Here is a 25,342-nt window from a genome sequence, read left to right as displayed (position 1 = left end):
AAGCCGCCTATGATAGCAAAGCCAGGGTAAAACTGTACACGGCCATGAGAAAATTCAGTATTCCGACGAAATTGATAAGATTGACTAGGCTGACCCTGACCAATTGGCGAGGTCAGATAAAAGCAGCAGTATCACTCTTAAGACCAATCGACATCAACAACGGTCTACGACAAGGGTGCGTTCTCTTTAACCTGGCCCTCGAGAAAGTGATTCATGATGCTGAGATAAATGCAAGAGGTAGGATCCTCTTTAAGTCCATCCAACTACTGGCCTATGGTGACGATATCGACATCATGGGAAGAACCACCCAAGATGTACAAACTGACTTCATCCAGATCGAGCAGGCGACAATCGGCGCGAGATCTTGGGTTGCCCATTAATGAAGGCAAGCCCAAGTATATGGTGACAACGTCAGCACCAAAAACTAACCAACCAACAACATCAAACCGCACTGGTCAAATGGGAAGAATCAAGATAGGAGATAACTTTGAGACCGCTGATCATATCTCCAATCTAAGGTCGAAAATCACAAGCGATAACAACTGCGGCGATGAAATCCGCGAACGCTTGCTGGCAGCCAACAGAGCCTATTTCATCTTACAAAAACTGTTTCGTTGGAAACGTCACAACATAGGGTCAAAGCTCTTACTGTACAAGACAATGATCTTGCTAGTCCTCATATATTCCTCGGAGACTTGGGTTCTTAGCAAGATGATGATTAGGGTAGGCGAAAATTGCGAACTCTTGGCCGCGTTCGAGAGAAGAATCCTTCGAAGAATGTTTGGCCCCCTACATGAGGATGGACGATTCCGTAGTCTATATAACAACGAAATCTATGAGCGATACCATGACGTGAAGTTGTGGATAAAATCCGGCTCAATAGATTACGGTGGGCAGATCACTTAATCCGTATGGATGAGGATGATCCCACCTATAAGGGCAATATCTATGGTAAAAAGAGAAGACGAAGCAGACCCTGCCTGAGATGAGAGCTCGGCGAAAAACCGGGATGTCTGGAGTTTCTTATTAAGGCAGGCCTAGACCGGATACCGATTGTTGCGCCGTTGATGATGATGATGTGGACGGGAATCCACCTTATTGAAGTAATCGCAGTAAATATGTGTATTGTTCAAGTACAACACCCCATATAATCAGTGGTGATTTCAGTTCAAGTAGCATTAGTCGCTGCAGGAAAATTTCGCGAGATTTCAGACCTAAGCCACGCATTTCACGCTCTGAAGTGATTTTCCTTGGCGGCATTCTCGCACTTCGAGTAACCGTGGCCTATATCCCTATCTCGGTTATTCTACTACACACTTTTCTCGCACACGCGTCAGTTTGAGCAGCTGTACCCAAACTTGTATGTAATCTCCAAAAACTGAATGATGATCCTTAGGGTTCAAAGTGAGTACCCGCCGTGTAGGCATAATTCCACGGTCCTTTTCGGACACGGAATGATTTGATAATCAACCCCGTTGTGACTACGGTACTAGTTTATACTGATGCCAGGCTCAGCATCTGGTATGAATGAGATCGGGCCTGTCTAAAACGTCTGCCGCAACTAAGAGGTATGGCCCTCAGATTGTGCCGCACGACTCCACAAGAAACTCTGGCTGCGATATGGGTACAAGCGCGACCACCATGTAACTGCCATAAGGCGGTAAACCCCAAAAAACGGGGGCGAGAACATATCCCTTAGGAATTCTCCTGTAGCATATGGTGATGAAACCTCTAATAAGGCTGCGTTTTGTATTCATCTTGTGTGAACGTGCATTTTAAGTTGAAAATACAAGTATATTTTAGAAAAATTGTTAAATTTATTTCATTCAAAGTATTGGTCATCGCTAACTACACAGGTTTGCTATCTTTCTGCTACTTTGTGGATACCTTGCCAGTAGCTACACCTGGTAGTTAGAAAATTCAAAATGTTTTTTGATATATCCACCTCAGCGGTTCATATGAGTTCACTTTGTATGATGATGACGTCATACATATCTTAGAATGCGATCAATGAAATACGAAACAAATTTTGACCTTCAAACTTCCCAACATTATATTATTGTTCATAATGGCACCGAACTTTATACTTCTAGAATGAACTTAAGGTGGGTTTTTTCGGGTATATTTATAAAATATGATATTATGCTATTATTAACTTTATATGAGCAGGCATCGCAGTGGGAAGTATTATGATGCCCAGATTTTGTAAACGTGCTAATCATCATCAGAAAAGTACTACTCAAACCTCATGAATATATTCTGCATTCTAGCAGTTCCGTTGGCAGAGTGGAACGAGAATGAACCCGTTTTAGTGAGTAGAAGTCTCATATGACTGCATGGCAGGAGCCAGCAATAGGCTTTGAACCTTTCCACCTTCCAACGATAAAAAAGAGACAGACAGCCAGTGAATCGACTCCGATCAGGTTTGGTTTCACACAACACCTGTAAAGTGAATTCATCTTAGGGAAGGATGGTACTAAGGGTGTGCTTGACTTTCAAGATAATCTCGGACGACGAGACATACGCCATTGCGAAAGATACTGATTGACATTCAAACCAATGAGATGATGCGAATCTATAACAGGATAGTTTCCCTGGCCGGCATGTAAAGAACGTCGAAGGAGAAGAATCATTGAGCAGATGACGACAAGGAGGAGGACGACCGAAAAAGGGGCGCTGGATTCACTGGCTAATTCCTAACATCAAAGTGTGCAAAGTGTGGACGCAGAGAAGACTCGAATATAATATAATCTTACCTAGTTTCACATGGCACATGGTGGACTCCGCAGATACCAGCATTTATACAAACTATACAGCCCGCCGGTGGTCAAAGGGTAGTATAGGTCCCAGGGCGAAACGTGGATTGGTATCCACGATGGAGCATAAAACCTGGGAAATGCCTGCTGAACCAACACCGCTGGTGACCGCTGGGAGCTCTTTCGTAAGGAAAAGCTGCAGACGGAGAAGGATGAAGGCGAGTCTCCCGCGCCTAAAAACGGGACAAACTGTACCAACTGGTTCTCCAGGTTGGGGGTTGGGTAGGGCTGACAACCCTACACGGAAAACAACATGTCACGAAGCCACAACAAGAGCCTCGGACAGGACGGATTACACAACGACGAACCCGGCAATGACAACGGAGTAATGATTTGCGCATTTTCTCATGGAATGTGCGCTCCCTGTACAGACATCAAGCTGATGAGCAGCTAGCCGATACCCTGTCCCCATATAAGGCTGAGGTAACAGCGTTACAGGAAATGCATTGGACAGGGACCGGTTTCCTGGAGAAGAGCCACTACACCATATATTATAGCGGTCATCCAGTAAACCATGTGCTCGGAGTAGGTTTCTTAGTCAGCCAAAAAATGAAACCTGCTGTTATCGGCTTTGAAAACATAAACGAACGGCTATGCTCTCTGCAATTGCGAGGCGAGTTTAGAAATATAAGCATCATTAACGTTCACGCCCCTACAGAGGAGACTGCAGAGTCGGAGAAGGATACCTTCTACGAGGCAGTAGAACGAATTTTCGAAGCCTGTCCCAGATATGATATCAAAATCATACTTGGGGATTTTAACAGCCAAGTAGGGAAGGAACCCGTATTCAGGCGATACGTTGGCTCCCATAGCTTACACGAAAAAACAAATGATAACGGACTGCTGATTATTCAATTAGCAGGGTCACACGAAATGGTTGTTGGAAGTACCTGGTTTGCGCGGAAAGCGGTCCACAAACATACGTGGGCCTCTCCAGACGCGACCACTTTCAACCAAATTGACCACGTCTTGATCGAACGCCGCCACATTTCAGCCTTGATGAATGTCAGAACATATAGGGGGGCCAATATAGACTCGGATCACTATCTCGTTGGCATGGTGCTCCGAGCTCGAATAACAATACCACCTAGAATCCCCTCTGACAATCAGGTGAGAGTGAACACTGAAGCCATCCACAACACAACCCTCCGCGACACCTATAAGAGGGAAATGGATGCCGCAATAACTGCAGTCAACAGAGCACCTGGAGATGAAGCATCAACAAATGATCTCCACAATCACCTGAAGAACGTTATCATGGATACGGCCACAAAGATATTTGGCCCCAGCCGCAAAAAGAGCCGGAACGGCTGCTTTGACGATAAATGTAAGCTAGCAACGGAACGGAAGAATGCTGTATACCGAGTAATGTTGCATTATCAAAGAACACGGGCACGCGCAGAGACTTATCACGACTTCCCACGAGCGGAGAAGCGACTTCACAGATGGAAACAGGAAGCCTGGCAAAACCAACAGGCTCGTGAACTCGAAAAGTACAGGGAGCAACCGCACCAGGCGCGCAAGTTTTACCAACAAGTCAGCAGGATGAAGCCTTACACACCTCGATGTTCATCCTGCCGAGACAAAGAGGGAAATCTGATTTCCGACAGAATGGCATATTAGAGCGATAAGTTGAGTACTTTGATGAATTACTGGACAACCAGAACATCGGCTAGTTGGAGGTCCCGCCAACTGAAGACGACGGACAAATACTGCCACCACCAAGTTTAGGAGAAACAGTCCGTGTAATTCATCGTCTAAGAAATCATAAGTCGCCAGGAGCCGATGGAATTACAGGCGAATTGGTTAAATATGGAGGCGGCCAGTTACACCAAGTGGTTCATCAACTTGTGCTTATGGTATAGGACAGCGAATCAATGCCTGACGACTGGGAAAGAGGCATTATCTGTCTCATACATAAAAAGGGAGATATCACACAGTGCAACAATTATAGAGGTATCACGTTGCCGAGTACCATCTATAAGATATTCTTCTCCCATACGCCCAGAACATCATTGGCCCATACCAAAGAGGCTTCACTCCAGGCAAATCAGCAACAGATCAGATTTTCTCTCTGCGGCAGGCGATGGAAAAACTGTTGGAATATGGACAGCAGTTGCACTATCTATTCATCGACTTTAAAGCCGCCTATGATAGCATAGCCAGGGTAAAACTGTACACGGCCATGAGAGAATTCGGTATCCCGACGAAATTAATAAGACTAACTAGGCCGACCCTGACCAATGTGCGAGGCCAGATAAAAGCAGCAAGATCACTCTCAAGACCATTTGACATCAACAAGGGTCTACGACAAGGGGATGCGCTATCATGCGTCCTCTTTAACCTGGCCCTCGAGAAAGTGATCCGTGATGCTGATGTAAATGCAAGAGGTACGATCCTCTTTAAGTCCACCCAACTACTGGCCTATGCTGACGATATCGACATCATGGGAAGAACCACCCGAGACGTACAAAGTGCCTTCATCCAGATCGAGCAGGCGGCGAATGGCGCGAGATGTTGGGCTGCACATCAATGAAGGTAAGACAAAATATATGGTGGCAACGTCAGCACCGAAGACGAGTCAACCAACAACATCAAACCGCACTGGTCAAACACAAACACGAAGAAGAATAAGGATAGGAGAATACAACTTTGAGACTGTTGACAATTTCTCCTATCTAGGGTCGAAAATCACAACCGATAACAGCTACGATGATGAAATCCGCACACGGTTGTTGTCAGCCAACAGAGCCTATTTCAGCTTACAAAAACTGTTCCGCTCGAAACGCCTCACCATAGGGTCAAAGCTCTTACTGTACAAGACTATGATCTTGCCAGTCCTCATGTATTCCTCGGAAACTTGGGTTCTTAGCAAGAAAAATTGCGAACTCTTGGCCGCGTTCGAGAGAAGAATCCTCCGAAGAACTTTTGGCCCCCTACATGAGGATGGACGATTAGCCTAGGTTACGGTGGGCGGGTCACTTAATCCCTATGGATGAGGATGATCCAGCCTGGAAAGTCTATAAGGGCAATATCTATTGTAGAAAAAGAAGACCCTGCCTAAGATGGAGCGATGGCGTAGGTCAGGACGCCAGACAGCTTTTAGGGATATCGAAATGGTGGACCTCGGCGCAAAACTGGGATGTCTGGAGTTCCTTATTAAGGCAGGCCTAGACCGGATACCGGTTGTTGCGCCGTTGATGATGATGATTCGGCGAATCCCATATTCGCCGATTGTAATTAGTGCCGACTGCGTCTATTCTGACAAGGGGAATGAAAAAATTCATCAAAAGCAGGCTGAGACTTCAGAATCATCCCAAATGTTTCAATGACACCATATATATGACTTAATACAATGTCCTAGCTAATATGGAGGGAATTCTGTTCATGTTTGCACTTAGGGCCACAAGACGTGGGACGTGTTTAAAGCTCGAGATAGGACGTGTACAGTGAGGAGCTGGAGATTGTCGTCGAGGACTCTAGTGGCCCGATCTTGCAACATATGGTGGTTTTGAAAATAACTTACATAGTGGGGGGAATAATTATGAAGACTCCTCGCTATTCAAGAAATAAGAATTCCAAAATAAAGCAAGAAATAACAATACAAATGGCATTTAGTATTTGAACCTACCTCGTCACGTAATAGTAGTTTCGCGAGCTAAGGTTAATGAGTATGAGTCTCACAGAACCGTGTAGCAGGTACGTAGGTTTGAAAAAAGACAGATGGGCAGGAAACTGATTTTAACCAGTTTCTGTTTAATAAAAGTCCTAATTATTGCCGAGTTTACTATATGTCCCTTTCCTCCGGGGTTGTGAGTTTGCGTTACGTATAAAAAGGACTACACGTGTGGATTATTAGTATTGATTTGCAGCTAAATCAAAGAAATTGGTAAGATATTGCTTTTCGGAACAAGTAGTCAGAAGATTCTTATGGGACTGTCTCTAATACTTATATTGCATCGAAAAGAGAAAATGGAGGGAATGTTTGCCTATATGATTGCTTATTTTGAATAATTCTCTAGCATAATTGGCAGTTGAATAGAGAAGTATACTATGGATTGCACTGAAAATGACATTATGTTATTTTGCAAGGCTCTGCACTTAGTTCCCTAAAAATTGTCTTACCTGGATCAGTAACAATCGTCCAGACACACTCTTCCGAAATGAGCTGAGGGGTGCTCATTATAATTCCAGTATTATTAGCATAAATTCTTTTCCCACAATTCTGCAAAATCCTTCAATGATTAGGCGGATATCTCTATTTACGGACTTTGGGTTCACTTACCGAACTATAATGCAGTACGAATCCTTTAAACTCTGTATCACTATCAGTTTTCAACACAACAAGCATGACATTACTTTTCGTTGAATTCACTGTAATGTTCGGCAGATCACTACCGCAATGCTTAAGGAGCATTTTCTCGGGATTTATTTCGGCGCCGTCGTAAATTTCGACACTATCATGTACACAGCTTGGGGATGGTTCTAGGTCAAATTCGTTGAATCCAAATTGAACTGAGTGAAAGTCGTCGACTTGAATCAACCATTCGCAATCCATGTTCGGTTCATAATTTTTAGGATAGTTTGGTGAGTGTATTACTCCTATGCTATTTCGGAAGACACCACCGCATTCTGAAATCAAAGATTAAATCCGAATTGCTTATTTAGTTATTATGGTGTTAAGGAATATGTTAATATGGTGTTAAGGAAAAACCAAGAATTACTCACTTGCCGGTACTTGCTTATATGCTGCTGAGAAACCACGCCCACGGCTCGAGGCATCTGAGTAAAATTGCACAAACATTGTGTTTCCATTGCTCCGGACTATTGTGCTATTCCCGGAGCTTTCCCCACAGTATACCACGATGGTGTGCTCTGACGTTTTCCCGTTCGCTATCTATAAAATACGATAATGGAGGTGTGCTTCGAAATAAGCTCGAAGTAAAAAAATACTAACGAGAAGTCCATCAAAGTCACAGGAGCCAGAAGCAATCCCTTCTATCTGCCAGTCGGTGACATTTAGTTCAATTAGATTTCCATACTCAGCCTCAATAATCCATTCACAGTATGCGTTATGCGGATAATTGTTTGGATAATCGGGAGACTTTAATTGACCTGTGGGTCGAGTCAGTATACCTCCACATCCTTCGATGCGATATTCCAAACGGAAGCCCGATCCATGAGCAGATTCATCGGACTTGAAAGTGATCTGCATAGCTGTCGCTGAAGTTTCAAAGGTTTCGTTTGTCGCTTCACAAATTTTCTTCATGAGATTGAAACGAGTTCCGCTTTTCTCGGCAATTTCAATATAATCAAATGGGCATGGTTCTGAAGACTCTGAAAATTCCATTAGCGAGTAGTTTTCCTCCAATGCAATATGTGAGATATGCACCACGATTTTACTGCCCTTGCGTCCGTTAATAACCCACTTGCATTGCAAGCTGTCTGGATAAAAGTTGGGAAAATTGGGCGACTCAATTACACCCTGCAAGTCGTTTATTTCGTTATTGCAGTTAGTGGAATAGGATAGGTGGAATCCCTTATTTGCGTTCGACAGATCTGATACGAAGCGTATGAGAGCCTCATTTGTCGTGGTTTTCACGTGGATGATATCATTCAAGGAGGAACAGTACCGACCGATTTTGTGGTTCGAAGCACCACCCGATCCATCATAGATTTCAATGTAGTCATAGAAACATGTCGACGAAGGCTCTAGTAACAGCTCTGGGATGATGATGTCAATCGTAGATCCCTTGCTGATAATTATCCGCCAGTCACACTGAGCGTTATGGTCGTAAGGACCTGGGTAGTTTGGCGACGTGATTGAACCACGGTAAGATGTAATTTTGCCACCGCAACCGCTAATTGTACCATCCCATTCTATTTCGAAACCTGGACCGGCACTTGAATAATCAGACACGAACTTCAAATGTAGTTGATTGGAAAAGGACGGAATCCTTTTAGGTATATCAACGCCGCAAAATCTTCCGATCAATGGTGATGTATCAGAAATGCCGTTCCTGTTGAATAATTCGAATTCTGATTAGTGAAACATATTAATATGTGAAATGTGAGATTTTCTTAAAACCTAACAATGGTAATCTCTGGAGGCTGCAGCTCAAAATCTATTCAAAGTAACGCCTTACAGGTGACAAATTTTGTGTTCGCTTCTGTTTTCAACTCTGCCGGTAGCAGCCTGCTTTCGACTACTTTATGTTCATACAAAATCAATTGTTGCTTCTGTTCCCTAACAAGCGTATTTCTTTGATATTTATCGCCTGAAATTGAAAAATGGTTCTGCGGCGGAGCGAGCAACTTGCTATCGAATGCACGCATTTGTGAATCGCGGTAGCCATTACATCAAAGAACATTTTTTTACAGTTGAGAGAGTCTTTTGCTATTCGTCGCCACCTCCCTGCGCATTTGCGTTCATTTTTATTAAGGTTTTGTGTGAACACAAAACCTTATTAAAATCGGTTTACTGTCTGTCTGTCTGTCCGTCTGTCTGTCTGTCTGTCCGTCACACGCATTTTTCTCGGAGACGGTTGAGGCGATTCGAACCAAATTTAGTAGAAAGGTGGGAACTGTGAACGCTCACGCATATAGTGAGTTACATCCTTTTACGTCGAATTTAAGGGGGGGGGGTCGCCATACATACAAAGGGGGGGGGAGGGTGTAATTTTTTTTTTCATCAAATATAGTCATGTGGGGTGCGGAGTGCGGGGGGCTGAAAGTGATCATTTTTTTAATGAACCCATTCTCAGAAACTACTCAACCGGAAAATCTGAAAAAAATCAGGGGGCTGCCACTATATGGTGCCTAGACTCCGAAATACCCTACATACCGACACCTGTTCAAATAAAGTTAATAATAGTACATTACTATAATTGTTAGTAATTGAAAGGAAAACCCCCCTTAAGTTCAACCTAGAATCACAAAATTTTTCAGGAATGTAGGTTACAGCATAGAGCATGATCCTGCCAAATTTGGTGAAAATTTGGCGGTAACTGCCCTGGCCGTAAGGGTGTCTCCATTTTGTCAATTCAAGGCCCAATTCTCTTTAATTGACGTGCTAGTGGACTGGCTTCAATCACGCGCTGATCGGCTGGATGACCATCGATCTTACCCCCGACATTCTAGGAGACTGCTCCAACAAAAGACTAAAGGAGCAGGTCATTAAGCGTTTATCAGTAAGTTAGACGACCAGGCTTGACAATTTACAGGCAGAGCTAACGCTAGGTGACCGCTGCTTCGTGAAATGTGATAGTTGAATGATGACAAATTTGGTAGCGAGTTGAAATAGTCTTCGTGGTTGCAGAAGCTCTCGGAGAGCGCACAGGCCATTGTGACACCTGAGTCGGACCGCGGACAAAATCTATCAGCTTCGCGCGCTACCCGTGGTTGGCGAGAGGTTTCGCTACATATCAAGGCAGGGGCTCAGTTACAGCAGATGATCGCAGCATTAACAACTACCATTTCTGAGTTGGCAGAGAAATTCAGAAAGTAGATGTAGAGTAGAAGAAGAAAAGAAGTAAAGTAATTCTACCGGAAGTTCTGGCGACTGTTATCCGAAAGGCAGCACCATGTTGCCTCATAGTTTATTATCCCTTTAGCCAGTGCAATTACCTAGTTTTGGTCCTTCCTGTATCCTGGCAATCGTTCAAACTCGTGGCAGCAAATTCTTCGTCGATCCGAATGGAAGGCTACAGGTAGGTAGCGTTTTCTTGGCACTTCATTATCGTGGATATCAGGATTCCCATTTTAGGCGCGGATCTTTGCACCACTATTGATTGCTACATAACAGGCCCCTTATTGACCCCACAATTTCCATTAGCTCATTAGGTAGAATCTCATCCTGTTTACCCAGCACTCTTCCTATCATTTTTGAAGACGGTACCAACCCATGTATTCACGAACTTCTTAAAAATAGCTAAATATGACTACTGAGTATAGTCTCTCTGAGCCCGTTAAGCCCGAGCACCACATAAACATTACTGGCTCCGCGATCTTTTCTAAGGTGCGTCTATTATCCCCGCGAAAGCTTGGAGTAGGGCAAAAACGGTTCGAAGAACTTCTTAACCAGGGTGTTTTCAGACCTTTAAGTAGTTGTTGATCTTCGCGACTTCATATAGTCATTAAACCCAGTTTCGAATGGAGACATTGTGACAACAACAGACGTCTAAATGCTCAGACGATTCCAGATCGATACAACATTCCACTTATCACGAATTGAGGCACTCTATCGCATACTGCAGTATTTTCTCGACTTTGACATACCATCAAATACATTCCTGAAATGGAAATATGCACACCTTTTGGACACTTTGAGTTCACTAGGATGACTTTTGAATTGCAAAGTGGCGCAAATCTTTCAGAAATTGATCCACTCTGTTTGTGTATTTGGATGATGTTCTGGACACGTTTTCTTCTGAATACGGAAATGCAAATTCTTACAATTGTAGGTAAGATTTTTCGGCCACTTGATTACCCCCTGAAGGTATTTAATCCGACCTAGTCAAAATGCAACGGATTTCGAGTTTCTCGCTTTTGAAAACGGTTAAGGATCTGAGAAAATCCTTGGGCATTTTAAACTTCTACAGCGGTCTCTTGTTTAAGGTCATCCTTAATATCTACTTGTCTGCGCCGAAGATCTTCGGCGCACCAGGCAACAGTTAGTGATGCTACACTTCTGACATTCTCTCAGCAAGATGCATCACTAGCCGTATTGGTCGATGCCTCGGTCAATGCTGTAAGTGCTGCTCGTCACTAAAACGTGAATCAAATCTGTCAGCCGTTGAGCTTCTTTTTCAAACAGCTGAACTCCGCTCAATAGAACTACAGCACTTGTGATTGTGATTTATTAGCCGTGCACCTTGCAATTCAACTCTTCCGATATTCGCTTGAAGGCCTGCCTTACAGTGCTCACGAACGATAAGTTACTTACTTTTGCTTTGGAACAACAGACGGTCCTCTGTCGAGAACGGATTCGACGCTTTGGTGTGCCAGAAATTATAGTCACCGACCAGGGAATGCACAGCCCCGTAACACCCGCAATCCAATGGGATGCTTGACACCTATCATAGAATAATGAAGGTTGCTACAATGGCCCAAGAGAACCCTCCTTAGTCGCATGCCATACTATTCGTTGTACTTGGCCTCTGCAAATCCCGCCGAGCTGGTATATGGAGAGAACCTCCAGCGACTCGATACCCGACATTAGATCGGTACTCAACACCACCGATTTGTTGCGTCAGCTTAAGTACAAAATACTGAAGCTGAAGTCTCCACCACTCAGCAACTATGCGAAAACTGTGGCTGACATACCTAGGAATTTCGCGCGCATATCCTAATTAGAACGGACGCCCATCGAAGTCCACGAGCCAGGCCTACACCATTAAAACCTCAACGCCGGGGGCACGGTCAGGAGGGAAGAGAATCGCCTAACGTGTCCACTTTGACTTGCGGCAACTGAGTTAAAGGAGCCGTGCGTCTGGTTCCTCGTGAAACCCCCTTTGGTTTCAGCTGGGATTGGAGTGTTGTGAATGGCGTGTTTGATACACCCATTTGCCAATCGCAGTAGCCATGACATCGACACAAAATTTTTCATGATCATCATCATCAACGGCGCAACAATCGGTATCCCGTCGAAGCCTGCTTTAATAAGGTACTCCAGATATCCCGGTTTTACACTGAGGTCTACCAATTCGATATCCCTAAAAGCTGTCTGATGTCTTCACCCACACAACATTTTTGGCAGCGAAAATTGTTTTTCGATGTCAGTTGAGAGAAAGAGAGAGTCTATTGCTATTCGTTGCCACATTCGAACTTCCCTACGCATTCGAGTTTATTTTAATTAAAGATTGAGTGTTAATTGAATTAATTGGTATTGTTTAAAGATTGAAAGTATAAATAAAGCAATTTATAAATTTGTTTTCCACTTAAGGTTTACACGGAAAGTTTAATGCTGAGTGTAAAACGGGTGAGCTGTCAATTCAAAGAAATTGCTTGAGAGGAGTGCGCGGTGCATTTTCAAAAGCGTAAACCTTCCATTGAGTGTAAAGAGATTGACTAGCTAACTTATAAGGTGGAAGTTTGAACTGACTTAACAAAATTTTGAGATCTTCGGCCACCATCTTGTCGTGGTGGCGAAGTCTGTAGTAGTTTGCTACTACACTAAGGGTGTCCAAAACACGTGAAAATTGAAGCAATGGATTGTAACTTTCTAAGTGGTAACGAGGCACTAACTTCGAATCCACCTGCGACTTTGAGAAATCAACTCACGGCCGAGGTGTGGATTTTGGAACCCTCAACAGATTCGTATTACCCCACGGAGAGATCTTTGTAAGACATTCTCTTTCAATCTCCCCTCCGCCCCCCCTCCTGAGACGCCTGCACTCCTTCTCTATTGTTCTGTGCTAGGTACCCTTGGGGTGACCCACCCATCGACCATCCAGGGAGAGTGCATTCCACTGCATGGCGTATCTCGTTGTTGAGATAACTGCACTTCCAGATTTTAGACAAAACAGCGAAAGTGGATCTAGTGGCTGTTAACGGGTGTGTCAACATCCAGTTCAGTGTCACCGTCGGCAGAAATTAACCTGAAGCATGTCAAAACCTGTTCCTATCTACTGACAGCAAGATCATTAATATTGGATCAGTGAAGGGGGTAGTATCTTCTTCGATGAGAGATCCTCGAGATCTAAACCTGCGTCCTGATGTTAAACAGGCAACCATACTGAGACAATTCTGTTTCGGTCAAGTTAAAGTATCAGGCTTATAGCATGAGGAAAAACATCATAGTTGCCTCTGGTTACTTACCCTAAGATTCTTTGTGTCGACGCAAGAACTAGGCGCTCAACTTTTTTTTTGTTGTTCGGGTATGGGCATTCATAGTTAGTTAGGTCTTATGAAGAGGTATCCCCGGAAACTCAATAGCTGGTACTCTCTGCCATAGCTCAAAATCTTCCCGGTAAATGGGCCACCCTTTTCAAGTACTTTTCTGTTGCATCCTGGCTACTGGCTCATCCTATTATCATTCCGTCTTCATTTCTACCCTTAGACTAGGGTAACGATTTTTTAAACATTGCGTGCGTTCATCTTTCCTATATCTTGTGTACACATATTTGGTGTATCCACATCACAGATATTCAAGCTATAAAGTGTTGCAAGTAGGTACCAATTCATTCCTCTTGCTGAAAATTACATTGAACCACGCACTCTGCATTGTAGACAATTTTGAAAAGAAAAGTGTAGAACAACACACACATTCTTCAACCTCTGGCAAGACACCCTCTCCCTCTCGTATCTCCTAAAAACTTTACAGTTCTGCCTTGAACTGGTAAGGATATCACGTATTTCCCCATTTTTAACTGAAAAACTAAACCTAGATGCTCGTTAAGAGCTTTCTCTAGTATATTCCTGGTCTGACACCCTAGGGCATAACATTTTAAACTTAACGTTTCATCACGTTTTCTACATGATGGGTGTTCATCCCAAGAACACATATCACTACAGAAGCTAACCCCAGTGCTTTGGTTTTTAATGATCGATCTGTGGAAACATTAATTATTTTCATTACTAATCCCTTCAGATCAAAAACAGACGAACTATTACGGACTTTTCTACTAGTGAGTGTAAATCCTATCTGTATTTGTTTTGTCTCCAATCTTTCTAATAAGTCCCCTTTCCACAGATCCTTTTGTTAGTTTTCAATTAAGATACCAAATCCAAAATTGAAATTAACGCTTTATGAGACTATCACATTCTATCATTTTATCTTTAAACTTATCTATTCAATCCAACTGTATTCCTTCCAGACTCTTTCTATCAGATTTCCTATCAAACAATTTCTATCTTGAAGAAAAGTATTGGCTTATTGGCTATATTGTGTATGTTCCGCCCTCGAACTATTCTATACCTTCTACATCTATTCTTTAGGGGAAGTATATGAGGTATTATTCGGTCAGTGCATCATTGGGAATTAGATTCTTGTCTGATTATTGCAGGCTAATGGTTACGTGTTGATCGAACGCCGCCATCTCTCAGCTTTGATGAATGTCAGAACATACAGGGGGGCCAATATAGACTCGAACCACTATCTTGTTGGCATGGTAATCCGAGCTCGAATTACAACATCACCAACAATCCCCTCTGACAATCAGGTGAGAGAAACACTGAAGTCATCCATAACACAGCCCTCCACAACACCTATAAGAGGGAAATGAATGCCGCAATAACTGCAGTCAACAGAGGACCTGGAGATGAAGCATCAACAAATGATCTTCACAATTACCTGAAGAACGTTATCATTGATACGGCCACAAACATACTTGGTCCCAGACGCAAAAAAAGTCGGAACGGCTGGTTTGACGATGAATGTAAGCTAGCAACGGAACGGAAGAATGCCGCATATCGAGTAATGTTGCATTCTCAAAGAACGCGGGCACGCGCAGAGACTTATCATGAACTCCGTCGAGCGGAGAAACGACTTCACAGACGGAAAAAGCAAACCTGAGAGAACCAGCAGGTTTGTGAACACGAAAAGTACAGGAAGCAACCGCACAAGGCGCCCAAGTTTTACCAAGAAGTCAGCAGGATGAAGCCTTATATACCTCGATGCTCATCCTGTCGAGACAAAGAGGAAAATCTGATTTCCGACAGAATGGGCATATTGGAGCGATGGGTTGAGTACTTTGATGAACTACTGAACAACCAGAACCTCGGCTGGTTGGAGGTCTCGCCAACTGAAGACGACGGACAAATACTGCCACCACCAAGTTTAGGAGAAACAGTCCGTGCAATTCATCGTCTAAAAAATCATAAGTCGTCAGGAGCCGATTGAATTACAGCCGAATTGGTTAAATATGGGGTGACCAGTTACACCAAATGGTTCATCAACTTGTGCTCAAGATATGGGACAGCGAATCAATGCCAGACGATTGGCAACGAGGTATTCTCTGTCTCATACATAAAAAGGGAGATATCACACAGTGTAGCAATTATAGAGGTATCACGTTGCTGAGTACCATCTATAAGATATTCTCCACTATCTTGCTAGGCCGGATAACCCCATACGCGCAGAACATCATTGGCCCATACCAAAGAGGCTTCATTCCAGACAAATCAGCACCAGATCAGATTTTCTCTCTGCGGCAAGCGATGGAAAAACTGTTGGAATATGGACAACAGTTGCACCATCTATTCATCGACTTTAAAGCCGCCTATGATAGCATAGCCAGGGTACACCGCCATGAGAGGCTGACAAGGTTGACCCTGAGCAATGTGCGATGAACATTCGACATCAAGAAGGGTCTACGACAAGGGGATGCCCTATCATGCATCCTCTTTAACCTGGCCCTCGAGAAAGTGATCCGTGATGCTGATGTAAATGCAAGAGGTACGATCATCTTTATCTACTAGCCTATGCTGACGATATCGACATCATGGGAAGAACCACCCGAGACGTACAAACTGCCTTCACCCAGATCGAGCAGGCGACAATAGGCGCGAGATCTTGGGCTGCACATCAATGAAGGCAAGACAAAATACATGTGTGTCAACGTCAGCACCGAAGACGAATCAACCAGCAACATCGAACCGCACTGGTCAAACAGGAAGAATAAGGATAGGAGAATACAACTTTGAGACCGTTGACAATTTCTTTTATCTTGGGTCGAAAATCACAACCGATAACAGCTACGATGATGAAATCCACGCAAGGCTGTTGTCAGCCAACAGAACATATTTCAGCTTACAAAAACTGCTCCGCTCGAGACGTTTCACCATAGGGTTAAAGCTCTTACTGGACAAGACAATGATCTTGCCAGTCCTCATGTATTGCTAGGAGACTTGGGTTCTTAGCAATAAAAATTGCGAACTCTTGGCCGCGTTCGAGAGAAGAATCCTCCGAAGAATTTTTGGTCCCCTGCATGAGGATGGACGATTCCGTAGCCTACATAACGACGAAATCTATGAGCGATACCATGACCGTCCGGTTGTGGATAAAATCCGGCTCAATAGGTTACGGTGGGCGGGTCACTTAATCCGTATGGATAAGGATGATCCCACCCGGAAAGACTACAAGGGCAATATCTTTGGTAGAAATAGAAGACGAGGTAGACCCTACCTGAGGTGGAGCGATGGCGTAGGCCAGGACGCCAGACAGCTTTTAGGGATATCGATTTGGTGGACCTCGGCAGAAAACCGGAGTTCCTTATTTTAAGGCAGACCTAGACCGGATACCGGTTATTGCGACATTGATGATGATGATTTCGGAACGTAGAAAAATATAACGCGCTGTTGATTTAAGTAACAGTTCAGGTTTTCAGTATCATAAATCCAAATAAAACCACAATGGTATTATTTACAAAACGGAGGAAACTGGATGGTCTTCGTCTTCCAGAGATAACGGGTAGAACCTACCCCGGAAAAGTGAAATATCTGGGAGTTATTCTTGACAAGAATCTTCTTTGGAACAAACACGTATAGGCCAAGGTGAAATTAACTCTTACAGCTTAGTGGCTGCGCAGGGGTACTTTCCCTCGACATGGAAATATTGGCGTCATGAATAATCTGCTATCATTAGGTCGATGTTTTTACTGCAAACCAGCCGCAGTGTAAAAAATTGTCGGGCAGGATATTACCGATGCTATGAGTTCGACATCCGGAGCAACTCTAAATGCATTACTTAATTTGCAGGATGGATTTATTTATTCAGAGCACTGTAAAGAAAGCAACTCGCTGACCAATTCTTGCTGACTATTCGACTATGGGGAAACAATGGACATGGGCGGAACAGAGAGGCATTGCAAAAATTATTGGAAGAATTGAATCCAGTCTTCGTAATGCCTTCTGATTTTCGGATCCCCATATAATTGTTTGGTAGAAGATATCAAGCTATCCTCAAACGTAGAGGAAACTGGGAAGAACCAGAAAAATGCATGGAGGTATATACTGGCGTCTGTTACACTGGTGGCTCAAAAACAAAACGGGGAGAACTGGAGCAGAAGTCTTCCTCTCGAATAGAAACGAGGAAGGGCTTTTCCTTTGGAACAATATGCAACGCCTTTCAACGTGAAGTCTATGCGATCTTAATGGCAGTGGACTGGGAGATTGACGACCTGCTGAAGGGCTGGCGCATCTCAATCTGTAGCGATAGTCAAGCTGTATAAAGAGGGCGTTAAGCAGTCCTTTGATTACTTCAAAAATTGTTCAGAAATGCAGGAATCGATTGAGCTCTGTTGCTCAATTCATTGTAGTGGCTCTGGGTATCTGGTCATTGTGGTGTAGAGGAAAATGGAATCTCGGATGCCTTAGCAAAAGGGAGTTCAATTCTCCCCTTGTCCGAACCGGAACCAGCAATTAGAGTGACAGCATTCGCTACGGCCGTATTTATAAATTGCGAACAAACTTCCAATAATGCCTGACAAGGTTTTCTGTAAAACAAAATTTTATTTAAAATTGATTTAATTTCTATCTGTTCGCCTGTCTGTCTGTCACATAACATTTACTCGACTGAATTTATTGTCACGAAATTTGGTGAAAGTATGCGGTCGGTGACACCCTTTACATGCAATGAGTGGAGCTGCACTTCGGTACTCGTAGGGGCAGAGCATTGCTATTTCAACCGAAAGACAAGTGGCTATTAAGGTACTTAGGTCACACCAAATGATTTCTAAACTGATATAGTTCAAAACGCCCACGGACCCTCTTTCCGCCCAACCGGACCGAGGGGCGACCAACCTAAGGATGGGCTGAAGGCAACATCCAAAGGCCCGCATCACAGCGATGATGCGTTTTAACGCAAAGTGTGTGCGACCATGCGAAAATGTATTGCTACATCCCGATTGTCGCAAACACTTCAGCCAATGACGCGGAGGTCCTACACTACAGAGACATGGATCTTATATTGAAGACAGTGCGGATCAAGACTGAAACCCATTAGGTCAGATTGTTACCGGACAGGACTCTTCGGACTATAGCACAGGTTGCAAGGATAACTGCTTTTTGCATCTCCATGTATAGTCCAGCCCTAAGATCGAGCGTTTTCAGCGCTTTATGTAAGTTCTGCGGGACTAATCCCGTCGCTGAAATTATTACTGGGACTACTTGGATCTTTTGTAGTCTCCAAGTCTGCTTCATATCATCTGCCAAGGGGCCGTAGTTCCGGATTTTTTCGTGCTGTTTTTCAACAGTGTTCCGGTCCAACGGTACGGCTACATCGATTATAAAGCACGCTCGTTCTTCCTTCAGAAGCAGAACTAGATCGGGTCTGTTATGATTAACACTGTGGTCGGTGGCAATAGTGTGGTCCCACAGTAGTTTGACCCGATCATTTTCCAAGATTCTCTGCGGAGTATACTTATAGTAAGGATGGTAGGTTGCCACTAAGTTATACTTCAACGCAAGGTTTTGATGGAGAATCTTGCAGACGGAGTTATGACGATTGGTGTACTCGGTACCGCTCAACATCCTGCACGCAGATGTTATGTGCTGGATGGTCTCCTCTTCACAGTTGCATAACCTACAACTGGAGTTGGTGATTGAGGAGTCGTGAAGAATGTACCGTTTATAATTTTTTGTTGGGAGCGAAGCATCCTGAATTGAAGTTAGGAATGCTTCGGTCTCATAGAAAAGTATACCATTTGTCAACCATTTGTTGGAGGCTTCGATGTCAATGCCTGACAACAACAAATTTTTTATATGACCTCCGTGAATGGGTTTCTCTTTCCACATGTCGATCTTCTGTTGGACTGAAGTAACATTCGACATGGGATCCCATTCTCTGCTTCTCAAGTTCAAAGGAGATAATTTATTATCTGCCATGACGGTAGCCTGATGTATTTGGCTAGAGGATTGTTTCTCATAGAAAAACTCACGAAGAGAATGCACTTGATTGTAGTGCATCGTTTTTAAATCAAGTACCCCCCTTCCTCCCTGATGACGTGGGATAGTGATCCTCAATTTTTCTGCAGCTCTATTGAGCATGTTGTTGTTTGCAAGAACTACCCTTATCCGTCTATTGACAGATTCTAAATCAGTATTACTCCACTGTATCACACCGAAAGTGTATAGAAGGACGGGAATGGCGAAGGTGTTGATTGCCATGATTTTATTTTTCCCGTACAGCTCAGTTTTAAGGACAAGATCCAGACGCCGCTCAAATTCCCCCAGTAACTTAGATTTAATTATTGCCACAGCAGGTGTTGTTGCTTGCAATATGCCGAGGTATTTATAGACGTCGTCCGAATCCATGCCCTCAATTCGGATGTTATTTTGGCTGTATCCTTCGTTGTCGGTGTGTTTTCCCCGAACAATTGTTTTTATGCGACATTTCTCCAAACCCAACTGCATGCCAATATTTCTGCTGAACTGGATGGTGATGTCCAGCAAGGAGCGAAGTTGGTTCTCGTCTTTGGCATACAATTTGATGTCGTCAATGTACATTAAATGGCTTAATGTACATTTCGACAATATGCCATGCTTGACTTGGAACCCGTATTTGCTTTCATGCAAAAGATGGGATAGTGGATTCAAAGCCAAACAAAACCACAGTGGGCTTAGAGAGTCGCCTTGGAAAATGCCACGCCTGATTGGTATCTCTCCTGATGTTTGCGAAGATACCGATAGCTTCGTGCTCCAATTCTTCATTACTGTTCTCAGTAGAAGAACGACATTCGGGTTGATTTTATACAAGCGTAACACTTGTAGTAACCACGAATGTGATATGGAGTCAAAGGCTGATTTATAATCGATGTAGGCTGTCGAGATGTTTCGTTTTTGGTGGACAGCCTGCTTTACAGCTACCGTATCGATTATAAGCTGTTCTTTGCAGCCTCGGGAGCCTCTTGCGCATCCTTTTTGCTCCTCAGCTATCAATTTATGAACATCAAGATGTTTTGAGATGTTCGCGCACAGAACTGAAGTGAAGACCTTGTAGATGGTAGGAAGACAAGTAATTGGTCGACATTTTGAAGGGCAAGAGACACCCTGTTCCTTGGGGATGAGGAAAGTTATCCCCTTGGTGAAAAATGGTGGAACTAAATCAGGATCGGCAATCATCTGATTAAATTGATTTGCCAATATCCTGTGAGTGCTCTTGAACCGCTTCAGCCAGAAGTTGTGAATCTTGTCAACTCCTGGCGCCTTCCAGTTACCTGCCTTGTCAAGGACTGCTTTAACGTCGACTTCAGTTACGTCAGGCATGGTCATTTCGGGGAGGGCCTCGCATGAACGCATAAGGTGTGGGAGCCACGCTGCTTCTAAATTGCAACGACTGGATTCGCTCCAAACACTTCTCCAGAAGTCTTCTGCCTGATCCAGATTGAGGTTACTTTCCCTACCTGAGTTGATGAGATTTTTGTAGAATCCTCGTTGGTTCTGGAAGAACAAGGTGTTGTCTGTCCTTCGCTGAAAGCTTTTCTGATACCTACGGATGCGATTGGAGCATACCGCAAGTTTCTGCTTCAGCACCTCGAGGATTTCTTCGATTGGCATATCATTGGACAGATGGTAGTTTCCAATGATGTTCGCAACGCATCTGTGCACTCTTGGTGATGGATTTCCAAGGAGTGCTTGCGTCACACGACCAATCTCCTTTCTCAACTTTTCGACTCTTTTGTTGAGTCGAAACACCCAGAACGGTAAAGTCCTTCTGCGCATACCTCTGTTATTCGCTCTAAGATGTTGGTTATGGAGACGAATAACCGTGGCAGCTGCAACGTAGATCAGGCTGTGAACCTCTGTAGCAGTAATCTCGCTAGCCAAACGATCAGCCAAAATTCTGTCAACGGCAGCAATGATGTTAGCAGTTGCCGAAGTAAACTTCAGTTTTGGGATCCTGTGAATGCGACCTGGAATGCGGTCAAAGCCTCATTATAAATTGGGTCGACATCCCCAGTTACTAAGCTTCTCCTGACTACTGGATTCATGGAGTGCCTTACAGGTGGAGTACTTGTGTTACTCCTTTGACTAGTCTGGTAATTTGATGACTCCAGCCCGAGCTCAAGTGAAGATTTGTTGCCTAGTTGGTAAGGCAACTCGGTTGTTATTCACGATCACTCGGTACTGGTTGACGACGTTCTGTTCCGGAACATGACTTAGCTCCGGAAATCGGGTTATGAACGCGTCATGTAGTCGATGTCTGTACCCTGATGGATTCCGTTCCAAATCCGTGACACGGTAATAGGCGCGGACGATAAATTCGTTGAGTTGGTTCGTCCAAACCATACGACGCCTAGGTCTCCCGTCCCTGGTGGTTGACGGCATAACCGCCAAAACATCCAAGGGCGAAGAGCCGCTCTGATGTTGTTGAACGACCCTTAACCGTGTTGGGTACTGTCTTCGTGTCCCTGGGGTCCCATTTAAAGAATTTAAACCAAAGTCCCCAATTTTATTCCCACGAGTAATGGGGAACCAGTCAGCCCTGCAACAGAGCCCCAATGTTGCAATGCCCCATGGTTACCTCCAAAGGTAGGGAAGGTATTTGGAGGGGAGCCGCTGAAATACAGTGTAACGTCACTGCAATTCATCCGATAGGCGCGTCGATCCCTTCACCCCGGATTACGGATTTGTTAAGGAGGTTTACTCCCCCTGAACGGGAAGAATCGGTAAGGGAGGACGAACACAAAGGGAAACGTTCTGCTTGTCCGCGGCTACTTATTTACAAGATTAACTTGCGATATTCGTAGCTGACCCGGTGGGTCATGTCATTATCCGCAACCCATGACACGCGCCTGGTCGCATGCAGCTCTGCGTTTGCAACTCAGGTGAGGATAAACCTGGTACGCCATATATATATATGGTTGCTATTCAGCACTTGGTGGGGTATTGCGATTCAATCACAATTATGCGCCATCGTTACCTGAAAAGCGCTACAATACCTGAAAAGCGCTACAATACCTCCCACGACTTCCCGAGGCGCTCGTAATCTTCCTCTACTGTTCTGCGTCAAACGCCGTTGGGGCGCCCCAACCGTCTGCAATCTTTGGGGAGTCGACTTCAATGCATGGCGTAATCCGCAACGCAATTGTCGCACCTCCTTAATGTGTCACTTATCCACTGCCACTTTTTTTTCCGATAACAATGCGTATGAGTGGCAGAGCTATGCGCCGCGGATCTAGTGCTGTTAATGCATCGGGTAGCATCCAGTTCAGTGCCACTGTAGGCAAAAGCCACGTTTCCTAGAAATATAAATTGATCAACGCCTTCGAAGCCCTCCCCATTAATGCAGATAGGGAGAGGGGTATGATCTGTCAGATTGAGAACATTGGTTTTGTTGGTGTTTATCTTCAATCCAACCCTACTTCCCATTATTTTCAAATTCACAGCCTTTTGCAAAATACAGCTTTTAAGGAAAGATTTGCTCGCCCATTGAATTCCTCCAGGTTCTGCGGAAAAGGCAGAATGAAGAACGTCACCGACAGATAACAAGAAGAAATAATATCGGTGATAAGAAGAAGAAGAAACCCAGCGAAAAATAACTCTGCGGAGAAACCTTCAAGCCCAGCGGCTTTACTCCGTTTGATTGATGGCCGAAATGACTTCTCTGCTGTTTAGAGGAACAGTTAGGGTGACTAGCCATTTCATTCGCAACAGTTGTAACCTCAGTTGTAACCTACGGTTAAGAACGCAGTGTTCATTTTCTTCTTTTCATCCCCTCAGTTGCTCGACATTGTATTTGAGAAGTCGATCGGCATTCTTCACAAGAAAATTGAAAGATTTGCAATCACAAGCAAGCTCTGTTGCGACGCGCAACACATGTCTGAAATCATTGCGATCTTCGGCATCTTCAAACTGGTATGGGAATACCTTAATAGATTGAATAATCTCAGCTTGCTCAAGTCTGGATATTCTGGGTTCCAGGCCACATTTGATTAGAAGGCAATGAGGCAAAGGATAAGCTGACCAGGAAAAATGCAGGAATGTCGCTACAAGGACCAGAAGCGTTCTGTGAAATTAGAAATGAGTTGAGGACTGGTTTTGACGCTGAAAAATGAAGATGAACGGCTGAGGCAGCGGTACCGGGCGAATCTACTAGGAATGGAATAGTCAAGGGTACTAATAGAGAGATACGAACTCAAGCACTCGAAAGATTGTATAAACCTCAGCAAGAAAAATCTTGGAAACCTTCAGTTAATTCGCTATACACGGTAATTTCTGAAATGCCTTTGTAATTGTGGTTGATGGAATTAAATTGGAGGGTGGTTTTTTGACTTAATGCTGATAACAGAAAAATCCAAACGACCAACTTAACTTTCTTTTAGTATGGAAGATTCACACAATGTTAAGTGGTAATCTCAGTGTAACGTCTTCCCTTCTCAGAGTCTTAAGCATTATTAGTAGTTTCGTCAGGCAAGAAGCTTACCTTATCTCCAAGTAGTCATATTGACACCTTGGCTCGGGTTCCAGTTCAAATTTTTTCACGTTGAGTTCAATTTGACTTCCAGTGGGTACTGAAATTGTCCAAACACAGGTTTTGTCCGATCCATATTCTGCTGGATAGTCTGGTGATGTCAGCACACCACTTTGGGTGTAATAGTTACCACCGCAAACTAAGAATAGAAACATGTAATTAATTAAGAGAGATAATCTCTGAGTAAAGTGAGTTGTATACCCAAAAAAGATGTTTTCATATAAAACCGATTACTTACCCTTTTTACTATCCAAGAAATGATATGTTGCTGTGAATCCTTCACCAGAGTCTGATATGTCAGACTGGAACTTAATAGAGACAATATTTGCTGAGCTGGTTAGAGTAGGTGGTTTGTCACTCCCACAGTATCTTAAAAAATAAATAAAACTTTAACGACATCCTTGGAGGCCAATTTATGTCATCTTTAAGGCGTCGCCATAAGTAATCAATTACTCTAGAATGGTTTAATTAAACATTTAGTTTCCAATAAATTTCAGCGAATCAGCAGCGAGCGGGATTCGGTTAAATACGAAGAGATTAAATTAGTTTTTGCGACGCTATAGACTTTGTACCATACAAACAAGATACACCATACCACTATAATGGCAGGGAAACAACGAGAAAAGATTGCGTTAAGTACTGTGTAGCTAAAGAGCTAATAAGTGAGAATGATGGTTAGAAAATTTGCCGATAAATGCTGTACAGTCAAGACACGCTTATCGTTGAGATATACAGATCTATGTGCCAGTTTCCAACTCTTTATTAGTTTTTGTTTAAGATTTGTGGGAAACTGAAGTTTGCCATCCGTTTGATAGCGGACCTGGTCAATTTGCAAAAAAATGCGATTTGTGGTTTCATCTAGGACGATGAGCAGCTTGTAGCCACTTCGGTGACGACGCTTCCAGGGTAGAGGTGGGACAGCGTCTGATAAGTTGCCTTTGTCCTAGGCAAAACCAAAAACCGTCTTCATTACTGTTTTAATAGGTGACGACAGATGAATCCTCACAAATAACATCCAACGTTTGGGTTCACCTGGACTGAATGTTTGATTGTACATAATACATTGTAAATATCCTCCAAATTGTTTGAAAATAATTGATTACTTATAGATACC

General features: G+C 43.7%; 1 protein-coding gene across 1 annotated transcript in view; it reads right to left on the bottom strand.

The window, feature by feature from the left end:
- LOC119656055 (cubilin homolog) overlaps positions 1-25,342 on the bottom strand; it is a 76,898-nt gene that overhangs the window by 33,381 nt on the left and 18,175 nt on the right. The window contains exons 13-18 of the mRNA XM_038062326.1: positions 24,467-24,597; positions 24,181-24,367; positions 7,774-8,836; positions 7,545-7,713; positions 7,102-7,448; positions 6,942-7,041 (exon numbers count right to left, since the gene is read on the bottom strand). Of these exons, the coding sequence (XP_037918254.1) occupies positions 6,942-7,041; positions 7,102-7,448; positions 7,545-7,713; positions 7,774-8,836; positions 24,181-24,367; positions 24,467-24,597 (1,997 nt within the window). The remainder of the gene's footprint in view (positions 1-6,941; positions 7,042-7,101; positions 7,449-7,544; positions 7,714-7,773; positions 8,837-24,180; positions 24,368-24,466; positions 24,598-25,342) is intronic.

Source organism: Hermetia illucens, chromosome 1, assembly GCF_905115235.1.
Source record: "Hermetia illucens chromosome 1, iHerIll2.2.curated.20191125, whole genome shotgun sequence".
Classification (NCBI taxonomy): Eukaryota; Metazoa; Arthropoda; class Insecta; order Diptera; family Stratiomyidae; genus Hermetia; species Hermetia illucens.
Note: the sequence above shows the minus strand (reverse complement) of the source record. Positions and strands in the feature narration are given on the sequence as shown.